We start from the raw sequence: 21524 nt of genomic DNA, 5'->3' as shown, positions 1-21524 counted from the left end.
AATTATTTTTCAAACTCCCCCTGCATTGTATTAAAAGAGAGTTGCATCTCCCCCTACTGTTTCTACTGTAAATGCTTCCATGCAAAGTGAAATCAAAAAGAAATATGTTGTATATTTCCAGGTTTTTATGTGTCCTTATCTCACTTTGTTGTGAAAACACTACGATTTTGATATGAACAACATCTCATGTATAGTAGCTAAACTTTTTTCTCCTGTAAACTAAAAGTAAAATGTATATAACGGAGGGTGTAGAGTACATGTAAAAGTCAACATATACACAGAATACATTGGTAAAAAAGCAGATATTCTCTCACACTTTGTTTGAACTGAAGCTACTATGAGTGTTTGGTGAGTTTCTTAACCCTTGGGCTGCTGGTAAATTAAGTTCTAACTTGTAAACAATAAGGTTTTGTACACTAGTTAGGATTAAAAAAAATGTAAAAAACTTTCTTCGCTGAGCAAGGGCAAAACATTTATGAGCAAATAATTAAATCATAGTGTCCTGCCACATGTGCACGTTAAGTATAAACACATTTGTTCCCAGTAGGTTACAGATTATGTAGATTCTAATTCTCTTAGTGTGAGCTCATTTATATTCATGACAGTAGATAATTTCACTTCCTCAGCACACTATGCACAGAAAAAAATTGAAGAAACGAAAGCAGAATCTTAGTATTACTGTCAGTGTGTGGTCAGGTGTCTTAATTGCACCATGCCTCTTCCATCTAATGTATCGCAGCACTTATAGCTTAAACTAGAGCACACTACAAAAAATATTAATAATAATGATAAAAATAATGATAATAATATTAAATAATTGTAACTATATCCAATCATCCAGCATGGTTTTATTTTTTTGTTTGTTAATGGTCATGCACAAAAAAATGTACATTACTGATTAGTAATTTTCATCTGCAGGTAAATTAATGTTGTTTATTCAGGGATCGATGACAAGATATAAGATCAATTTTAGGTGTATAGATCACGAAAGCATCTTAAAACAAAGAAATATAATATATGTATCAAAGTCAGTCACCTGAATTCAACTCAGCTGCACTTCATCCTTGAGTTACTGAACACACAAAAAGATGCCACAAATAAACAACACAATATTTGATGAGGTTAGGCTATTAAACACAATTAAAGAGCCGTATATGATGCCTACATAGTCCCCAAACCTTCCACAGCCTAAATAATACACACACACACAGTAAATATTATATGGTTTATTTAAAATAAATAAATCAGGAACCCTTATTAGAATATTGTCAAAAATCAAATATGCCAAAAACAGTCTTAAAAGAGGTATTGAACATGATTCCTATATTATTCTCTGTACTTGTGTGCAGACATTTTTTTATTATAATTATTTTTTCTGTGACTATAGAGGAGTTGCATATTATTGCATATTTATTCCTCTAACACACCATTTTTCATTTTAAGGACAAGATATTTTTTTTAATTTCACAATCAGAACGTTATCAAACAAACAGTAGTATTTTGAGAAGTGACCCATTCATAAAGACTCTTCTTAGGACTTTCTTTTATGTCTTTAAGGTAATGTGTTTTTGTACTACGGGGCGTTGTAAACGTTTAAACCAAGACTGAAATTCTACTTCACTGACTGCTGGTGCTCGTATTTCCTGAATACGTGAATGCAACAACATGTCACGTCAGCTGATGTCACCACGTAAAACTCACGTGACTCCTCTCCCCACGTGACATTCGTCGGACACTTGGCAATATCATGGCTGCAGCAGCGCAGTAAGTTGTGATTGACTGATGAATATGTATTTATTATACGCCTAATAATTAATAGAGTGGTGTTAGTGTAACCTGCTTTGCTGCATGCATGTTTCACTTACGTATTCGCGATATATGTTGCCAGCTAAAAAACACCCTTTGTTAACTGTCAAACTGCGCGATAAGTACCCATTATTTTAGTGAAATATGGGACTTCCTAACTATTAATGCTTGCAGCTACGTTTTCGCTATTGTCTGTAATATTGTGACGCACTTTTGCTTTACTGCATGGATTTGTGTGTGTGTGTGTGTGTGTGTGTTTTAAAATCAGTATCAAAATTGGAAAATAATCCAAAAAGTTACTAAATATTTCAGGGTATAACTACATAGAAAGGGAACATTATCTGAGCTCAAGGAGCCACATGATTAAACGGAAGACACAGAGACAGCCTAAAAACCACAGGAGAACTGGGACAAGTGTACCTTGAAAAGTTGTACACAAGTCTGCAACTTTAACCGTGCATTGCTTTAGAATGTTAGATATAAAGTAACTATATATAGTAAATTAAAAGTTGTCCTCAAGTGCTGTATAACAAACGCTGTGAATTCCAGCAAAATGGAAAACCAAGTTTTGAATTACTGTAGTTTTTTTCATGAATAATTATAAAAAAAAAAAAAAAAACTAGCTATAGCTACAAGCTATAGTTTTCACTTATTGCAATAAATTGGTTAAAACTGTTCATTTTAATTCTTAAATTTCAGTCTTCTTGTTCCGAGTTTGTACACCCTGTAGTATTATGCTGATCTCAACAAAGGTCAATTTTCTTGCAATTGTGAAACAACCCAGATTGACTTATTAACCATTATAAAACAATAAAATAATCTGCTGTGGTAATCATGAAAAAGTCTGCAGTCAGCACATATAAAGTTATCGCTGCTAGAGCGTCCCAGGCAATTGTCAGAGTGTGGAACAAACAGATGAGACACCTCACAGTATTATGTAATCTAGCACAACAATAGAAATTTTGCCCGCAAAATTAGGGTTTTCTAATCTTAAGTTATTGATACAGTTGTACTATACAAGGTATTCTTATTTCTGAGCTTTTGTTGGGTGGAATAGTTGGCTTCCAGTTACATAGATTTTATCTGCCTTGCTCAAAAATAGAAGTGGCTCTATTTTTTGCACGTACACACCTTAGCCAGTAAACTCAGTCAACCGTGAATGATACTGAAAGCCATCAGCCATTAAATTCTAGGAAGTTATAGATTAACCTTTGGTACAGATATGTTGGGTTTTTAATCTTATCAGCCAAGCTACGGCCAGAGACCAAGATTTATACCCAAGACCTATCACTTACAAGGCTGTCTATCTGTCTGTAGCTTATGTCTTAACTCTTTCCCCAAAGGGAGCTCAGGCAAAGGTTCACCTCTCTCTTTAAAAGCTTGATAGTACTGAGCAAATCATGAGGATTACTCTCAGGTAGAACTAAAAACACGACAGGTCATCTACTCCTGCTATTTATTCTGGAATAAATCTTTTTTTTTTATAGTGACTGTGATGTATTATTAGATAAAATCTTCATCACTCAACCACAATATTAAAGTTCCAACACCACAATCTGTAGGGCCCAATAGCAAAGTCCATGTTTTGATGGTTCAGACCACTTTTGCTGACACAAGGAGGCCGGCACAGTATTAGGCAGGGTTTTGAAGTTCTGTCTGAGCGCTGCTGGTTTGCCCTAACATTAATTGAGAATTGATCATTTATACTGCAATTATAGACAGATTTGGGACATATGACTCTACTGTGTACTACCACAGTGGTACAACATTAACTGTGTGAATCATGACAATTAATTTTTGCTATATAAATATCAGGATATGAGAGAATAACTGAATGATGCAAACAGTGTGGTAAGTTTAGTAATTGTGTTTGCAGTCTTGTGCTCGCTGATACAAGACAGTTCTAATTTTGACTCCAACTATGCATCATTTTCTCCAGCCACTACTCCACCCTGAGCTACGTTGAGATATTTTGTCTTCCTGTCCTTTCAGACCTGTCTACTGGCTGGGTAATGATACCCTGAGGGTGTCTGCTGCCCTTTTTGCCGAGAACCGACGACGACTGTGCCAGGGGCTGAAAGCCAAAGATGGTGTGGTGCCAAAGTCAGTAGTGGTGCTGCAGGGAGGAGAACAGACGCAGAGGTACTGCACGGACACAGACGTCCTCTTCAGACAGGTTGGTACATGTATTGGTAGTGTATTTATTCATTCGTTAAAGGAGCCCAGCCTATCAGTGAGTTTGCTCTTTATTGTAGAGCTGCAGAGATTCCTTGTGTAACTTGATTACAAAAAATCCTTGAGGAAAATTCTTTGCTTCAATGCTTTGTTTAATCCGTGTAAGCATGAACGTTTCTCTCACACAAAAACAGAACTGCAACAGAAACATATTTAGGAGTTTGCGTGTGAAGAAAAAGTATTACAACATTAAGCCCAAACGACCCCCAGTTTTCTCCACAAAAAGTAGGGAAGATGATGCTGTCGTAGTTTAATGTAGAGTCTACCCAGATGTTAAGAGTTAAAGTGTGTTTTTAAGGTCTAAAACAGCAGGACTGCCGTAAAAACTTTCTTCATCGGATCTTCATCAAACCACAAGCACAAATCTGAAGACTTTTTAGCTCCTTCCATCCACCACCAGGTTTTGGCTTCTCTCTACTCCCAATGAGGTTTAGAATTAATTTCAAGAGCCTTCTGTTTGACTGCAAAGCCCATCATGGTATTTGCTCAGTATGGTTCTTATGCCTTGTTTAGCCACAAACTGCACATGTTTAGCACCTATTAACATGTATTTTACTTATTACTTATCTATTCCGTTATTTATTGTGATTTATTTTTCTTTTCACAGCACGTTGGCCAATGTGAGTTGTTTTTAAAGCTGCTTGTTTTTTAAAAATTTGAGTTGAATTTTACACAGCAACAAATATACAACCAAGCTTTACAATAATTTTACATTAAAAGCATAAATATGCATCCTTAGTCTGACACTATTTTTTAGTCAGGCAGCTTGCTTAAGGCTGACTACAGCCATCCCCCTTTCTATTGAAGTGACGCCTTAGAAAGTAAGGGGTGAGTCTAAAAGGGGGACATGCCATATTTAGTTCAATAAATTCTATTAATTAAAATGTAATAAAACTCTGAGCCACTGACCTGGTGCTGTTAGGCTGGTCACTGAATTATTATTATTATTAACATAAGTTAATAACCATGGGTGCACATAAGTGGTCTGCAGGTGCGCATAGGCTGTCAAAATAAAAGACGGGCACCAGATAAGAAGTTGCAATGCGCGTTTGCGTACATGAGATTTTCTGGAGGAGGTTAGACATTTGTTTAGGACTCTTAAAGATGTTGAAGAAGCAAGCTCCTTTAAGCAATTACTTTGGTGTTCCTGCACCTCCAAAGAAATGTCAGAAGGAGTCCGAACCGCAAAGAAGCGCGTATTCTCGGAAAAGTGGTTGCAGGAGGTGAGCTGGCTTCAAACAAATGGCAAACGGCATATTCTGCACCACATCTCTGTGCATCATCATTATTTTTTTGCTTTTGAATCTTTATTATTGCTTATTAATAAAAACAGACGTATTCTTATCAGATTACTCAATCTAAACTTAATTTCTAAAATAATCAATAGCTGTAGTTCATTTTGTCTGAACAATCAGTGTATTCAATTTGAGTGCACAAACACCTGACCTGGACAAAGTCAGGTTTCAACATTTCTTGTTGGCATATTCTCCACACCCTGCCACAAATATCTTGGACAACCTGCATTTTTTTTCTTGAATATAACTCTTCTACAACACAAACTCAATACTGTTATTTGTTTGAACAGAAATCAGTCAGAATATTGAAGGTTTACTTTTGATGTCACTTGACCTTACTGGCTGGACAAAGGAAAGCTCTTATATTTCCCATGAAATAATCTGAACAAAGCTAGTTCATTATTCCTGTTACTGATTCTTGGATTGTACAGGAGTCTTTCTTCCACTGGGCTTTTGGAGTGACTGAGGCTGACTGCTACGGAGCCATTGATGTGGACTCTGGGAAATCCATTCTTTTTGTTCCTAAACTGCCCGAGAGCTATGCTACTTGGATGGGAGAGTGAGTCACACTAATCCTCAAAGAGCAGTGTACAAGGCCAACATCAGCATTCGCTAGTCCATAGCAGTGAGCTATACCTTCAAGGAAGGGCTGACAGTTATGTTAGCAGCTTTTAAACCTTGTGTATTTAATTGTGCATTTTATTTATTGTCAAATGCAATATAATATATAATCATTTTATAAATACATAGACCTCCTCAGTCTTAGTGAGTTGAACTATAGCAGTGCTGCCCTATAATATCAAGATCACTCAATCACTACAGAATAAATTGTTCAGTTAAACTAGATTTATTTATTTATCCATAGTATTGTTTGGTTGTGTATAAGACGATCATTGAAAACTCTGGACACCATAACCGATACTGACCATCTCACATGGTCATGCTCACTTCCCTAATCTAGAAACCTAAAAGCATCTTTTGTCATATGACTTTTTAAGAAAAAAAATTCACTCAAAAGTAACGTGATCAGCATTTAATGTTCTAGGTTATGGTCAGTTTCTTTCCTCTCTGAACTCTGTCCTCAATACTGCACTTCTGCTAGTGTGTTGTAACATAGCCCATCAGTAATGTTTTAAGAGACAAGCCTTTGAAAATTCGTCTGATTTTATGTGTATGGTTTGTCTAGTGCACTTGTTTTCATCAGTTTTATGTTTTCCGTTTATTGACAGGATCTTTCCCAAAGAGCACTTCAAGGAGAAGTATGCTGTTGATGAGGTGCACCACACCTGTGACGTAAGTCTGTCAGTGTTGGTCTTTACAGCCCAGCCTCTCTGGTGTGATCTGTTTTTCTGTATGGTAGCTGATCTTTAATGTTAATTGATAAAGCCATGACCAGGATCAAAGGACATTAGTGCCGTTTTCCTCACATACGTTGCAGCTCTGAGCTTTTATAGTGATTACCCAGCAAAGGTGCAGTTGGCTCACTCGTGAAACTAGAAACGGTTACAAGTGAGAAAAGTCAAAGAATCTTGAATTCAAATTTATTGAAGAATTCTGTGAGACCAAAGGCAGCGATACACGTGTAACTTCCCAGGGGAAGAAAAAACTGAAACCTTATGCTGGGGCAAAAGCACTAAACCCTTTAAGAACATTTGATCAGATTTTACTGGTGATTTTATACATACCCTGACAACTATTAGAATTAAAGTTAATTTACATAATGCTTCAAAATTACTGGCCACATAAGTGCCTAGAGCCATTTCAAGATGAATAGCGAGCCTTGCTTTTAGAAGGACTTTGATTAAACAGTCTAACCTTTCAGCTCCCTGGTACAAAGTCAGTGTGACGTATAATTATACTGATGTGTGAAAAGCGCAGGTAATAGACAGGTGTATTCACAAGTAGCAGGTGGCCTTTATGCATCCTGCCTCCTGCATGCTACCCAGGCACCATCTGAGCCTAAATTAAACAGTATTTTCAGTAGTGAGAATACCTCTGATGTAAGCCATCTCTTGCTCTGAGCTACAAGTAAGAAAGGGTAACTTTTGAAATTGTGCTATGTGTTTTAAAACAGATATTATTATTTTTTTAAAGAAGAATCGTCACTATGCTAGTTGCACATCTTGGCTAAACCCCTATCGACAACCTTCTACAAGAGGTGTACCAAATAGATTTTTAGTGCAGGTCTTATTTGATTTATAGTTAGTTATTGAAATTATAATAGAATATTCATGGAAAGGTTTGAAATAATTTCTAAGACCTGTTTGTATTTGCATGTAATAGGACGATAGAACTAAGGTTATTTGTGTGAGACGGTGGAAAATCTCAGAGGATAGTCCTTAACCTGAGAAAATGTGGACAGTGCTTTTGGCTCCCCCAAAGCACATGGAGCATTACACTGATAATCCATTTGGTACAACAGTTCATTAAAATGCATAACTGAGAAAGAGCCAAACCACCCACACTCTTAGGGGGGCTTCATTTTGAATTTTATTATTTAAATTTGTAACCTGCACTTCTGTTTGCTTCATTTAACAGCCCAGTGTGAGGAATGCACTTAAGTTAAGGCTCTTTGTAATTGCATGTTTTGAGAGACTAGAAAAACGGTTATATTTATCAGTGTTGACAGCAGATTCCCAGGGGAGCTGTACTGGTGGACTGACAGCACCAGAGCTATTCTGGAGGTGTTCATGTTAACAAATCATAAAATATATTCAGACTACAATATAAGAGTGTTCACTAGCCAGAAAATGCTAAGAGGTTGGCATTTAAACAATCACATAATTATACAGTAATTTCCATGTTTACATTTTGTCCAAGTGATGATTTATACTTCAGATGATATTTCAGGTATTTTAACATCTCTGCACCTGCTTGAGGTGTTAGATATTCTAATTAGTCACAGGTTAAGATGCAAGTCATCTGCCAATTTTTCCATGAATCAACACCAGCTTAACACAGTAGGTAAAATTAGAAAAAAATAATAAACTGCATGACTACCTACAAATACCCAAGGCTGACATCTAGAAAGACAAAGAAGCAGTTGGTGGTGTTCAGCATTCAGATGGCAATGCTGCCTACAGAAGAACCAAAAAGAGAACAATACTTCTTTCTTATCCAAATCAGGTCATGAATATTTTAGGCAGCACTCAGACATGGGAGGTATTGATGCACATGCACACACTTTTCATTGCACTACCCTACTTTAAATGCACACAAATCACCTTTAAATTGTTGAATTTGTGTTTTAATAGTATCTGGCATTTTCATGATTCTGTTGTGTTCTGTTTCAATATTTTTTTTAACTTTTAAATAATAGATGCATTTCTAACCATGAGCAGATCCTCTATGCATCGTCACTATATACAGGGTAAATGTTTTCATGTTTTAAATTTACAGTTGAGAATGAGAATGATTTCCTCACATTGCCATTACAACTGTTCAGACACTACTCATGTGAGTGTCCTTTCATACTATGTCTTATTCCAGTTTCTAAAAGTTGAGCTGCTAGAATCTAGATTGTAGGTTTTGAAGATAAAGCGTGTTTTAAGACAATGGAGTGAATAATTTGGGAATTTTAGTTTTATTAATAATAATATTATTATTTGGCAGATACTTTTCTGACAGGCAGATATGTTGTATTGCCTGCCCAGTAAGTGGTGCAGAGGATGGTCAGGATTATCTGTGATGGATAGCAGATTGTGTGACCAGTTTTCCAGCCAGTCATAGAGCCAGACTTCCTAATTAGTTTATTGAGTTTATTGGTGTCTCCGGCTCTGATGCTGCTCCTCTAGCACTGTAGAGCATTTTGGTGCACACATCATTTCAGCTGCCTTAGGAACTCTGATCCATAGAGTTCACTTGGGGAGAAGAAGGGGAGTGAGGGTGAGTGGAGACCAGAGTTTGTGTGGAGGAAACAGCAAAGGGCTGTGAACCAAACCTGTTGAAGACATTGTTTAACTCATTTGCTCTCCCCAGGCAGCCCACTGGTTGTCTGTCTGTCACTTTAAACCCAGTGATTGTCTTTATTTTACTCCCGTGGGAGTCTTTGCGTTTCCTCAGCTTCACCCTTAGGTCGTGCTACATGCTTCTCAGTTCTTCCCTGTCCCCAAACCTGAAAGCTTTTTTTCTTTTTATTAAGCAGCTCTTTCAGGTCAGTGATCCAAGGCTTTATTGTTCTTACAGCAGCATAGCGTCCTGGTGGAGAAGCCACAGAGGCAGGATGGTTCCTGCCAAAGTCACCTTTATTCTGCCACCTGAAAGCAAAGGAAAACTTGTGCTTGTTTTTTCTACCATTCTATTATATGTCTAATTAGTTTTTGTCTGCATTCCTGCAGATAGCCAATGTCCTGTCTAACCTAAAACCAGCAGTTCTCCTCACACTGGTATGTCTCACTCATTCTTGCCCAATTACAGCTAATACTAAGCTTCTGTTAAGTAGTATTGAATATTGCTGGTATGGGAGTATTTTGCTGAATCATCCTCACCCTAATCATCCCTCTGTATCCTGCTTTATGTTGGCTCCCACCTCAGTTGTATGAAAAATAAAAAATTTGTTTAATTAATCTCTTACATAGTAGCACCAAATCTGTTTTTGAAAAAGGTTACCTTTTAAAAATGGATGAACTCCTAGATACCAGAAAATATTTACTAAGCTGTATAAACATTTGAATTCACACGGTGGTGATGTGATCACTTGTTTGCCTGTTTGATATTTTGTCTGCAGCGAGGACAGAATACAGATAGTGGGAGCACTTGCCGTGAGGCCTCCTTTGATGGAATTAGTCGGTATGTTTATTTGGCTTCAATTTGCATTAACATAATTATACTTTGTTTGTGGATGGGTTTTTTCTGTTTTTCACTAAGTATGCAGAAAACTCTTACATATACTTATTGTTGCTGATTAACCTAATTTCAAATATAATTCAATTAAACAAATTTTCTTGTTATTCATTGATTAATAATAGCATTGTCCTTGGCACTGGTCTTTGTTCTTTTAACTGCATATATTTGCTATTTTTATCATCCTACTCTAACCCCAGATACTTGTGAAAAAGGCTCAAGTACTTGTTTCAAAAGAAATGGAACCATTTGCTTCATATTCATTTAATTTCTTTTCTTTTTGCTTTTCTTTCTTGGATTAGCTTCCAAGTGAACAACACTCTTTTACACCCTGTCATTGTGGACTGGTAAGTAATTAAAATTTGTCACTGAAAAAGTCCACTTGAGAAAAAGCACTTTTTGCCTAAGAGTTTGTTCACTCAGATTCTCGCAAATCTTGGCAATTACAGCTGCCCGGTCAGGTAATTGTGTGTCTGCTATCAGAAACGGGGGCTTTTCTTGTGGTTGTTTCGTTTTCTTTCTTTTTTTCCCCCTCTCAATTGAGAAGTGAGACTGTGTGGATGTAATGGACTTCGTGCTTGCCTGGTTGTCCTTGGCATTAGAGCTTGCACCCTCCAGATGAATTGACATTTTCTAAAATGAGGAGGAATGCTTTTCAGGCACACCTCATGGGAAGCAGGGCTTGATTGAACCCTCTGCACACTCGTCTCACTACAGCTCTTTTTTTCCCCCTTTTAATTACTGTTACTGTTTGTTACAAGTGCATTGGACTATTTATGTGGATTATTTGTATAGAAATCTTTATTTCATTTCATTACTAAGCCATCTGAGGTACACACAACACATGAGAACAGCATGGTATGAATTAGCAAGCAAAGTTTTAATTCAAGTGAAAGACTCACATTGTAGACATACATATTATAGGTAGCTCTGCAACAGTAGCTAATAAAGCATCAACTGTAATAACAAAAAATGACAGCTCTCATTTATATACAACTTACCTTAAAATTACCTAAAACAAGCTTCTCGACACGTGATTCTTACACTTGTTGCTATGTTAGCAATGTATATTTGAAATAACTATTTCAGCCACTAGAGTACAGATGTTGCACTAAATATTGGTACTTTTTCAAACTTTCTGTCCTTGCTCATCTTAATAATGACATTAATGAATGGAATCAGTCCAGTTTTGAGTTTGCGTGCTACAAGAATCGTCCACGAAATAGCTGCCATGAAAATCCCCCTGGGCAAATTGACAGCATTGCTACTACCTCTCTTACTGGTGGTACCAAACTAGTTAAAACTGATTGTCTCTACAAGTTTTGAGATTGCAGCTAATTTCTATTTACCTCAAATAAAAATAAGGATGTTTGCTTATTTGGAAAATAAAGTACAGGTTAAAGAAAAATACACCAGTTTTCTTTTAGTCTGAGGTCTATATTCTGTGTACTATATGGCTGCAGATCCACTGTAATATGTAATGTGATTTTCTTAGTCAGAGAGACAGCTGGTTACTCCTTCTCTGTTTGCAGCCGTGTCGTTAAGACTGATATGGAGCTGGAGGTCTTGCGCTACACCAACAGAGTTTCCAGCGAAGCCCACAAAATGGTAAGTTAGCTCTCAGTTAAACAGGCGATTTTTAAAAACTGAAAGTAGTATATTTATGGAACGAAAGGAAAAGGAAGGGGAAAAAAAATCAGAGCATGGAATTAAACACGCAAAGTATCAAAAAGCTTATTACATTTTAAAACTCCCCCAAAGGTGTAACGATCTCAGGATCCTCTAAGACATTAAACTGTTTAAACACTATCGATTTTAACTTCCTCCAGTAGCTTGGAGGCGAGCAGTTAACTGTGGTAGCATTTGACCAATAAGCTGTAACATTAAAGCAATACTTTACATCTGCACAGGATTTGACTCTATCAACATAAATAACCTCTTCAGGGGCTGAGCAGCAGCTAAACTCACAATTTTATCTGTCCTTTAAAGTCACTCACAATAAGTGTTGCGTGTGTGCTGTTTAAAAAAGAGAAGCTCCCAAATAAGCATCTCTCATACTTATAAAAACCTTATGCCTTTAAGTAGTACTTCACTGCAGCTCTACAAAATACACTATTTTGCACATGTAAAGAACATTTATTAAATGTGTTATAAAGAAGAAGAGCAGCATCAGAAATTAGAGTTAAAAAAAAACCCAAGTGAAGCACATTTGGTTATACATTGAGCTAAAAGTAAACTACTTAATTCTGATGCACTTCCAGTTGATTCTTTATCCATATAATCTTTAAATATAACAACTTTAAACACACTAATGTGCTCTTGCAGCTCCAAATGCTTAACTAGCATAAGCAATATGAGCACCTAATTACTTAGCATATCCCTTCGTAGTGCACATTACAAAGTGATTTTCAGACTCCATTACTCATGCTGTGTTTACACAGTGGTTGTTTACACCAGCAGAAATGTTTAACCACTTTATCAAAAACAGTTAAACTGATGCTCAGTTAAAATGTTTATTTTACCACAAAGCTTGGCTAGAATCCAGTAATGTCCCTGCAGTTAGCTACTGCAATGAAAAGATCCATCTGTTTCTTTATTTCCCTGCCATGTGTATCACACACAGTCAGCTTTGTCTGTGTTTAAATTCACGGGGGTATTGTGGGAAGATAAAACCATGGCACAAGATCATGGACGTTTGTTTCATAGTTTGATAGAACTGGAACCAACACACCTCCAGCAGAGATTCAAAAGATTTCTGCCACAGTGCAGTCAGGTACAAAATTATATTAATAAGTTTTAAAAAAGCTTAACTTGCACTCTGTGGACATTGAAGATCATTTTAAAGGAGGATGGAATTTGAATTGAATTAAAAAAAAGGATTTAGAAAATAGATTTCAAGCTTGCTAATCTCATGTATTGTTTTTCTTTTTTGCATAGGTCATGAAGCATGTGAAACCTGGAAAGAAAGAATATGAAATGGAGAGGTCAAGTTTTTTTTTATTATGAAGACATAAAAACTTGTGTTTGGTGACAAGACATGGAAGCACTCTGCATTCCTTAGACTTTACTTACTCTTGCTTACTTACATGATAATGAATTTTTGAGCAAGTGGACTTAGTCCACACTAATTTGGGTAGATGTTATGCTGATGCATTTACTATGTTTGACGATATGTAATTGGTTTGTTAATTATTATATTGGATTAGTTAAACCTTTGATGTGTAAAATTAGCAGCAGGTGATGATGAATGAATAAATCAGTTTAGATTACACCCTGGTGACACAGATGGAACAAACAGAAATGTCACACCTCTTTGCTTGCTTAGAATTATTAGCTCCAGTGTAGTAGGAAATCTGAAGGCCTTGTTAATAATGATGTGTAACGTAATGACTGGTTGCTCGGTAACTGGCAAGTGTGCATATTGCTTCACTGCATGCTTCTGATATACAAACATAGTATAGGATTACAATTCAGATTCAGTGCTTGGTTGTAGTTTTGAGGTACTCAAAATATCGGTGCTTAACACAAGAAATATGTAATGGTATAAATATTTCAGTTTACTTTCTTCATGTCTGAGTATTCACTACCCTTGGTGTCTTAGTAGCTTTCCATCATGCTCATTTGTGCTGGCCATTTAAGAGGAATCGTTTAACATCCTACACAGGTCTGCAATGCTGTCGAGATTCATAAAGCTGTTTGATGCGTTTGGCCATGTGATGATTAAAGAATGAGTGCTGAATGAATTCTTAAAAAGCATAGAGTCAGGAAAAGGGCAGAGGAAGCCTGTCAGGTAATTAGATTTTTTTTCCTTTTGTCTTTGCAGTCTTTTCCAGCACTACTGCTATACTAAAGGAGGAATGCGCCACACCTCTTACACCTGTATTTGTGGAACGTGAGCATTGACAATTCATTACCTGTTTTATTTCTGGTATTAGAAATCAAATTGAGTCTGTTCTTCCTGGTGCCAAAAATGAATGAAGGAAAACTATTGCTGTAGTGCTTTTTTCCTTTAGAGTTTAATACCGGCAATCGTAGCATACTGATCATACAATCGAGTAGTTGACCCTGACACCATAGCCCTAGGCATTAGAGCACCAAATACTCTGTTCCTCTATTAAGTTGAGTGCTCCTAGGGGGGAAGAAAATACTTCAATTTTAGACAAAATTGCAATACATTGGAGGAAACTATGCTACTGCAGTACCTTCAAGGGTATATGACACAGTTGAGCAGGCTCCATGCATCTCTTCTGTATCCCTGGTGATTTGTTGGCCAGAATAAACTATGCTCATTAAAAAAAACGGTATTAACATCCCCCCTTTAGCTGTGAGCTAGCAGCATCATTATGGATGAAAGATTTTGAAATGTTGTTAATCATGTTCTGGCCTTTTGGGTTAAAGGCCATGCATCATGAACATTGTAAAGATTAGTGGCCTGTAGATGAAAGTGTTTTTCCTGTTGAAACTAGGGGTTTAAAACAAGAGACTGGAATCCATTTGATGCTTTAAAGTATTCTCTGCTTTGAAGAATAATGTTATTTATGTTTTGTGACTGGATGTCTTTTCAATGTATGCATTGTTTATTCCCACCAGTGGCAATAATTCCTCTGTTCTCCATTATGGTCATGCTGGCGCTCCTAATGACAAGACAATCACAGATGGAGATATGTGGTGAGTACCGATGGGTTGTTGTTGTTTTTTTAACCCTTTAAAGCCGGTCAGAGCGGGCATGCTCCGTTTTGCATAACTATTTTTAAATCCAGGTAGAACTGGAACCACATAAGCTAGCATAATAATTTTTTTTGCATATGAAGCCAGAGGAGTTGCACTTACGTCTTATGCCATCAGCTTGTCCTAGGTCACGGTTTCCTTCCACATATAGTTTTGCTAAAATTTCATAAAAGGCGTTTCCAGCAACAAAAACATAATATTCCAGAAACAGGCTTTGCTGATCCAATGAGCTGTTAGCTACAATTATCTGTTATCAGCTACAATATTTATTTTTGTTTTTCCTACAGTATATAAAAATTGGTGTATTTCAAAAATAAAACTATGAAGACACTCAAACTAAATTTCCTGTGGTGGGAAACTATTTTTATTATAACCACCTCATTCTTCTGGATCTTAATTCAGAATGTGTACAGATTCTCCTAAATGAGCCATTTCCTAGCATACATTTTTTGTCAAATACCATCGCAAATGCCATCAAGGTTACTGTTCTTGTGACCTTTAGTGACTTTGCCATCTCTGTGCATCTCTTTTTATCGAAAAGCATGTGGGACACAAACATAAAACATGTTGGAAATAAATTCTTTAATAATTCTCTAATCATTTTTATTTGTTTTGTCTCCTGCAGTCTCTTTGATATGGGTGGAGAGTACTATTGCTACTCCTCGGACATCACCTGCTCCTTCCCAGCTAATGGCAAGTTCACTCCAGACCAGAGGGCCATCTACGAAGCCGTCCTGAAAGCCTCACGTGCGGTGATGGCTGCCCTCAGACCAGGTTATATTATTTTACCTAACTAAAATGAAAGTGAGCAAATGTCATGAAAACTGAATCTGCTGTTCCTATTGAAACATAGCAGCAAAGGAGTTAAAAACTAATTAATATGTTACAGATATAGAAATCTGTTTTTCTTAAGCACAAATCATAACTGATCACCATGAGGATACTTGTCTGTAAAGTCTTTAAACTGGTTACATGTGTAGTGTTTTTGGTAGTTACAAAAGTATTATTTAGTATTCATTACAATTGGAGCTTTGAAAATAATATCCTTGTGAATTACAGTCCCTAAAAAGTTAATAAGCTTTTAAAATAACATGCATAGTTATATTTTTAACTGCTTTGTTGTTCATTGACAAAAATGCTTGTTTTGAAGGTGTGAAGTGGACCGACATGCACCGCGTGGCTGACAGGGTTCACCTGGAAGAACTTGTAAAGATTGGCATCCTACATGGCAGTGTGGAGGACATGATGAAGGTTCACCTGGGCTCTGTATTCATGCCCCATGGCCTTGGACATTTGCTGGGTATTGATGTGCACGATGTAGGAGGTTACCCTGAGGTGAGAACAGAACTTGTGTTCTGCAATTTCACACAAAACAACAACTAGTCAGCAGTTATTTCTGTGACAGTCATAGTCTGAAGACAGTAGAGGACGAAAATATTTCTGTTACTGGAATATTGATGTGTCCTCAGAAATAAAGAGACCATTGGTGCAGAAGTGAGAGAGGAACTAAATTAGGCCAAGCTGCAAGGAACAAGTTCAGGATGAGGACAGGAGCGAGGGGAAGATGAAATGTCATCTGAACTTTGAGCACAGATAGTTTCACGCTGTGGTGGAGGAATTTGTAGTGATATTCAGTTTTGACATGTAAATAGAGAAGTTGGTTAACCCTCAGCATTTCCAGTGGAACTACTGGATGTTCCCCTGCTGACAGCAACAGTATGAGAATTAAACTTTGAGGGGGTGGGAATCACTGAATGCAGTGCTCAGTGTGTGGATACATGACATTACTGTTGACTGACTTTGGTAAGTGTGACAGGAAAATATAAAAATGATGAATTAATAAACTTCCATGTTATATGGCTCTTATCTGTCTCTTCTTCTTGTTTGGGTAAAAAGCATTTTGATGATTTTTACATAAAGTCTTGCATGAAAAACCCTGAAATATTTTGACTTTGAGCAAACTGACAAAAAATATAATAGCATTTATTTATGGTATCAGATACAGTAGTTGGAGAAACCTCAATTTAGTCAGTTTTGCACATATTTTAAAAGTACATTTATTTAAATAATGAAATAATACTACTGTCAACTGCTGTATAGGGTATCGAGCGAATTGACGAGCCTGGATTGAAGAGTCTTAGGATGGGCCGCCTGGTGCAGGAACGGATGGTTCTTACCGTGGAGCCTGGCATATACTTCATCAACCACCTGCTGAACCAAGCCCTGGCTAACCCTGCCCAGAGCTGCTTCATCGACAACCAAGTGCTGGCTCGCTTCCGTGGCTTTGGAGGGGTTAGTATGCTTGCACAGTTCTTTTTGTTGTTTATGTTGGACCAGGGTGGTAACAGAACAAAGGGCCAACTGATACTGAAATTAATTCAGCTTCTGCTTGGTTTACAGTCTGACAGGATTGGTATTCTTTCATGATTTGCTAAAGGCCAAATGTACAACTTTGAAGATAGAAGCTATAAAGATTGAATAATGTCACTTTAAGCATGAAAACGTCAGCCAGTTTAAAATTTAAGGTGCTGCTATCTCTAAAATTGTGTCTGTAGAGTGTGCTTTTCCTTGTCCCACCATCTGTGACTTTTTATATGTAAATTAAACACTGCAAGATCTATTGAATGTTATGGTATTTTAGGTATTTTGTCATATTTTTGATCAGTTCAAAGTCACAATAGAACCTAGATTGTCATACAAGTATTTCTAAAGTCTATTAACTGAAAATTAATATCACAAATATGTCTATGCTAATTAATGTTAGAGTAACAGATTTTCTGTCTAGGCCATTTAATGACAAATCCTGAAAAATCAGCAAAATAAATGTGAGGATGTATTCCTCCAAAGAAAGTCGTGTAGTAGCTCAGATCAACCTAAAATACATTTCAAATTGATAGTTTGAGTTAACATTTCTTAAACTAGGGTATTCCTACAAAATAAATCAGCAAAGGAAAATATTTATATATATTTATATATATAAATATGTATGTATTTATATATATATAAATATACATATATATACACACATATATATGTATATTTAAAAAACTTTCAGTAACTGATCCAGCTCATTTCAAATCTTTGAATGCCTCCTGCTTTTGACTATTGTCATGTGTCACTAACCACTTTGTTCCTTCTTTCTGTAGGTTCGCATTGAAGATGACATTGCAGTCACAGCAGACGGCATAGAGCTGATGACTTGTGTACCTCGTACAGTTGAGGAGATTGAAGCTTTTATGGCTGACTCCACAAAACCTTTCAGTCCAGTTGTTTGAAGAAACTAAATTAACTTTCATTGAAGTTTTCTATGTGATTGCTGAGGAATATCAGCAGTAATCAGTAAAGCTCAACTTATTTCTTGACTCTCATATCTTAATCATGAAACAGATATGCAATTGAGATCAGCAGCATCACATAAAGCTTTCGTAAAGTTCTGATGTACATTAGCCACTGTCAGTTTTACTTGACAAACTTTACAATAATACAGTATTACATTAAAATCTTTGTGCCTCCAAGGAAAATACATTTTCTGATTTAAAAAAAAAATTCTTATATGTTCCTCTTTGTAAACATTGCATTGAAATTGACGTAAATAAATCTTTTAATTTCCAGCTGTGTAAAAGATTTGTTCATTTATTGGTCAGTTAAAAAAACATTTGTAAATATACAAATTGTTACACTTGACAAAGAAATAGTGCAAACAAGACAGTAATTAGTGTAAGTATGAATGGTGAGTACTTCAGTTAAGTAGGACTGCACTGATTTATTTGCAAATAAGACGGCATTTCGAAATAGCAAAGCAATAAATATTGTTTGTTTCATCAGTGCTGTATTGATGTAGCTGTGAGGCAGTTCCTTGTAAAAATACATTTGTGTACATGTGTGGTCTGTAAAACAGGTATTGTGAAATATATATAAATATATTAGGGGTGCAACGATACACAAAATTCACGGTTCGGTTCGATACTTTGGTGTCACGGTTCGATATTTTTTCGATACCAAAAAAAATATTCATGCCTTTTTAATTTGTCATTTATTAAAATTATAAATATATATTTTAACTCAAAAGTCGAGAAGTCACTCATCTTTGGACATGAAATTGTGAATGTCAGGAAGAGATGATGGTGACAAGGAGGGGGTCAAACTGCGGGCTGGCACTAGCTGGGGCTCACTACTGGAGCTACCTGCGGAAGCAACACCAATGGAAACACTCTCCAGGGTGAGGAAGGGAGCATACCAACTTCTCCTGCTCCCAGTATGGCTATGCATGCTATCCTGTAATCTTCCTAGAGCTAGGGAAGGTAACTGTCTCTTGGAAGGGCTGCCGTTCAGCAGCAGAAGCTCTATACAGGGGGCTTCTTCCCTTTGAGGGCATGAACCCTGCCAGCCCTCTGGTACCCCTCTCGGCCTTAGTGGTGCTGGAGGGGCTTTGTGTCTCTCCATTTGAACCTCTGTAAGAGGCTGATTTGAGGCATCTGTCTTTAAAGCCAGGATTGCTACTAGCTTTAACCAAGCAAAGGCTGCATATGCTGTGTCCTCTTTGTATTTTGCATGCTTATTTGGATAGGATGAAGGATTTTCGGAAAAGTGACCAGCTTTTTATTTCGTGGGCAGGCCTATCACTAAGCAGCAGCTCTCACACTGGTTTGTGGAGGCAATTGCTCTTGGGTATACGAGTCTGGGGCAGTAGACACCAGAGGGCCTGCGGGCTCACTTCAGCAGTGATCTGAGCCCTTTTTAGAGGGGTGTCAATCCAGGACATCTGTATTGCAGTGAGCTGGTCTGGCGAGAGGTGAAGACCAGCTCCAAGTGTAGCCCAAAAAGTGCTGGGCACTGTGTCCTCACTTGGATACTGGCTATTGTTGTGACTGCATGAGATAAGCTTGTCTGGCAATATGGGAATTTCCATTTCCCATAGTGAGACATCAAAACAAATGCTAGGAATGAGAACTTTAGGTTACTTGTGTAACCATGGTTCTCAAAGTAGACAGACAGCCCTTATTATTGAGGCAAAGTGAGAAGAGGTGCTTATCTTGAATAACGGCTACGTAATAGCGCAAGATATTTAAGCATGGGTGGTTTTGCCTGACACGATTGTTGCAATCACCAGCCAATCTGGATTGGCAAAACAAGAGAAATGAGGAATGCGCAAGGAGGGTGCATCCCATAGTGAGATGTCTCACTCATGCTAATCTGAGAACCGGGATTATGCAAGTAACCTAAAGTTTGCATGTGGCTGATGACGCCACTGTACATTATGATTAATGCTATTAGATGCTGCAGTGCAGTGTTTGACAAATAGTATACAAGTCAACATTTCTAAAAATTAAAATACATTTCCACTGAAAATGTTAAAGACTTATTCAAATGAGACCTTTTGTTGTAAAGTGTCCCTAAAGCAGCTTCCATCTGTAGTTTTGCTAATGGATAAAAAGATGCTAAACATATACCTTTTACTTTAATAGACTTCATTTCCAGAAAACATTCATCCACTTCCCCTTTGTTGTTTCAACTGTAAAACAACCAAAGCTATACTTATCTGACAAAATATGCACCACATACACCAATTACATCAAAAACACTTAAATGCAAGGCAAATGTCCAGCAGGACGATTTAAACATTTGTTTAATCTAAGATCATTGGTTTAAATGTTCGGTAGAATTGATGCATTTCTGTGGAACGTTTACACAATTTTTTACAAGCAATTCAATCCTGAGCGTGTTGTGTGGCATGAATAAGCAATGTGTCACAGTGTGCATATTTTCCCTTTAGGTTATATGTCAGATAAAAAAAATACATACAGCTGACATTTAATTTCAAGCTTGATCCAATGTTGTCAAAACATTGACTCATGACTTGTCAAACCTTGATTTTTCAAAACTAAATTGCACTTTTTCTGTTGCTGATCAGTGAAGACAATTTGTCACAAAGTTAATGGAACTGATAATGTGGGTCACAGCATAATTATTTTGATAATAATGTGTGAACTTTTCACCCTCAGTGTAGTGTCAGAGGGAATATGGTGACAATGTGAATGTCCTTTTCTCGTCAACAACTGGAATAGCTGGACAGGGATAGCTCAGTAGGTAGATTGGTCGCCCCATGATCGGAAGGTCGGGGGTTAGAATCCACTGAATGGCTACTCTGAGGTACCCCTGAGCAAAGTACTGTCCTTACACACTGCTCCCCGGGCGACTGCTCAGTGGCTGCACACTGCTTCACTCAAATGCAGAGGAAAAACAAGTAATTTCTCCACAGGGATCAATAAAGTATGCATTATTAGTATTATGAATATTCAGAGACAGAAGTCAAGGGAAAATGTGCTGCAAAACCATTTGTAGCTGTGTCTCAGTTACTCTCAGCGACCACAGTCTGAAAGAGAAGCAGCTTTTGTGTTATATATTGTTATATACTGTGTGAAGTTTGCATTAATCCCCCCATGCTTGGGTGGAGTTTTTGAAATGTGCAGAGTAAAGCTCTGTATTAATTCTGGTTAATGAATAGATAAAATGTGACTTGTAGTCTAAAGAGGTTGAAGTGGTCAGTAAGACAATAAGAAGGCTATAAATGTGTGTATGTTACATACAGAAGGCCCTGTCCAGGTTTAAACCATGATC

General features: G+C 37.1%; 1 protein-coding gene across 1 annotated transcript; it reads left to right on the top strand.

The window, feature by feature from the left end:
* The first annotated feature begins 1708 nt into the window (after positions 1 to 1708).
* On the top strand, positions 1709 to 18528 carry LOC102796499 (xaa-Pro dipeptidase-like). Its single transcript, XM_006779748.3, has 15 exons — positions 1709 to 1764; positions 3799 to 3982; positions 5768 to 5895; positions 6566 to 6629; positions 9674 to 9721; positions 10063 to 10124; positions 10481 to 10525; positions 11711 to 11786; positions 13116 to 13162; positions 14002 to 14070; positions 14769 to 14846; positions 15532 to 15680; positions 16057 to 16241; positions 17007 to 17198; positions 18053 to 18528. Exons 1-15 carry the CDS (start codon positions 1748 to 1750, stop codon positions 18179 to 18181), a joined length of 1473 nt encoding a protein of 490 aa, XP_006779811.1. The 5' UTR covers positions 1709 to 1747; the 3' UTR covers positions 18182 to 18528.
* Positions 18529 to 21524: the final 2996 nt, after the last annotated feature.

This window comes from Neolamprologus brichardi, chromosome 1 (assembly GCF_056152115.1).
Source record: "Neolamprologus brichardi isolate AB-2024 chromosome 1, ASM5615211v1, whole genome shotgun sequence".
NCBI lineage: Eukaryota > Metazoa > Chordata > Actinopteri > Cichliformes > Cichlidae > Neolamprologus > Neolamprologus brichardi.
Note: the sequence above shows the minus strand (reverse complement) of the source record. Positions and strands in the feature narration are given on the sequence as shown.

Coding starts and splice junctions, on each gene's coding strand:
- LOC102796499 (XM_006779748.3), top strand. Junction 11,787..13,115: donor CCAGCGAAGCCCACAAAATG/GTAAGTTAGCTC, acceptor TTTTTTGCATAG/GTCATGAAGCATGTGAAACC. Junction 14,847..15,531: donor ATCACAGATGGAGATATGTG/GTGAGTACCGAT, acceptor TGTCTCCTGCAG/TCTCTTTGATATGGGTGGAG.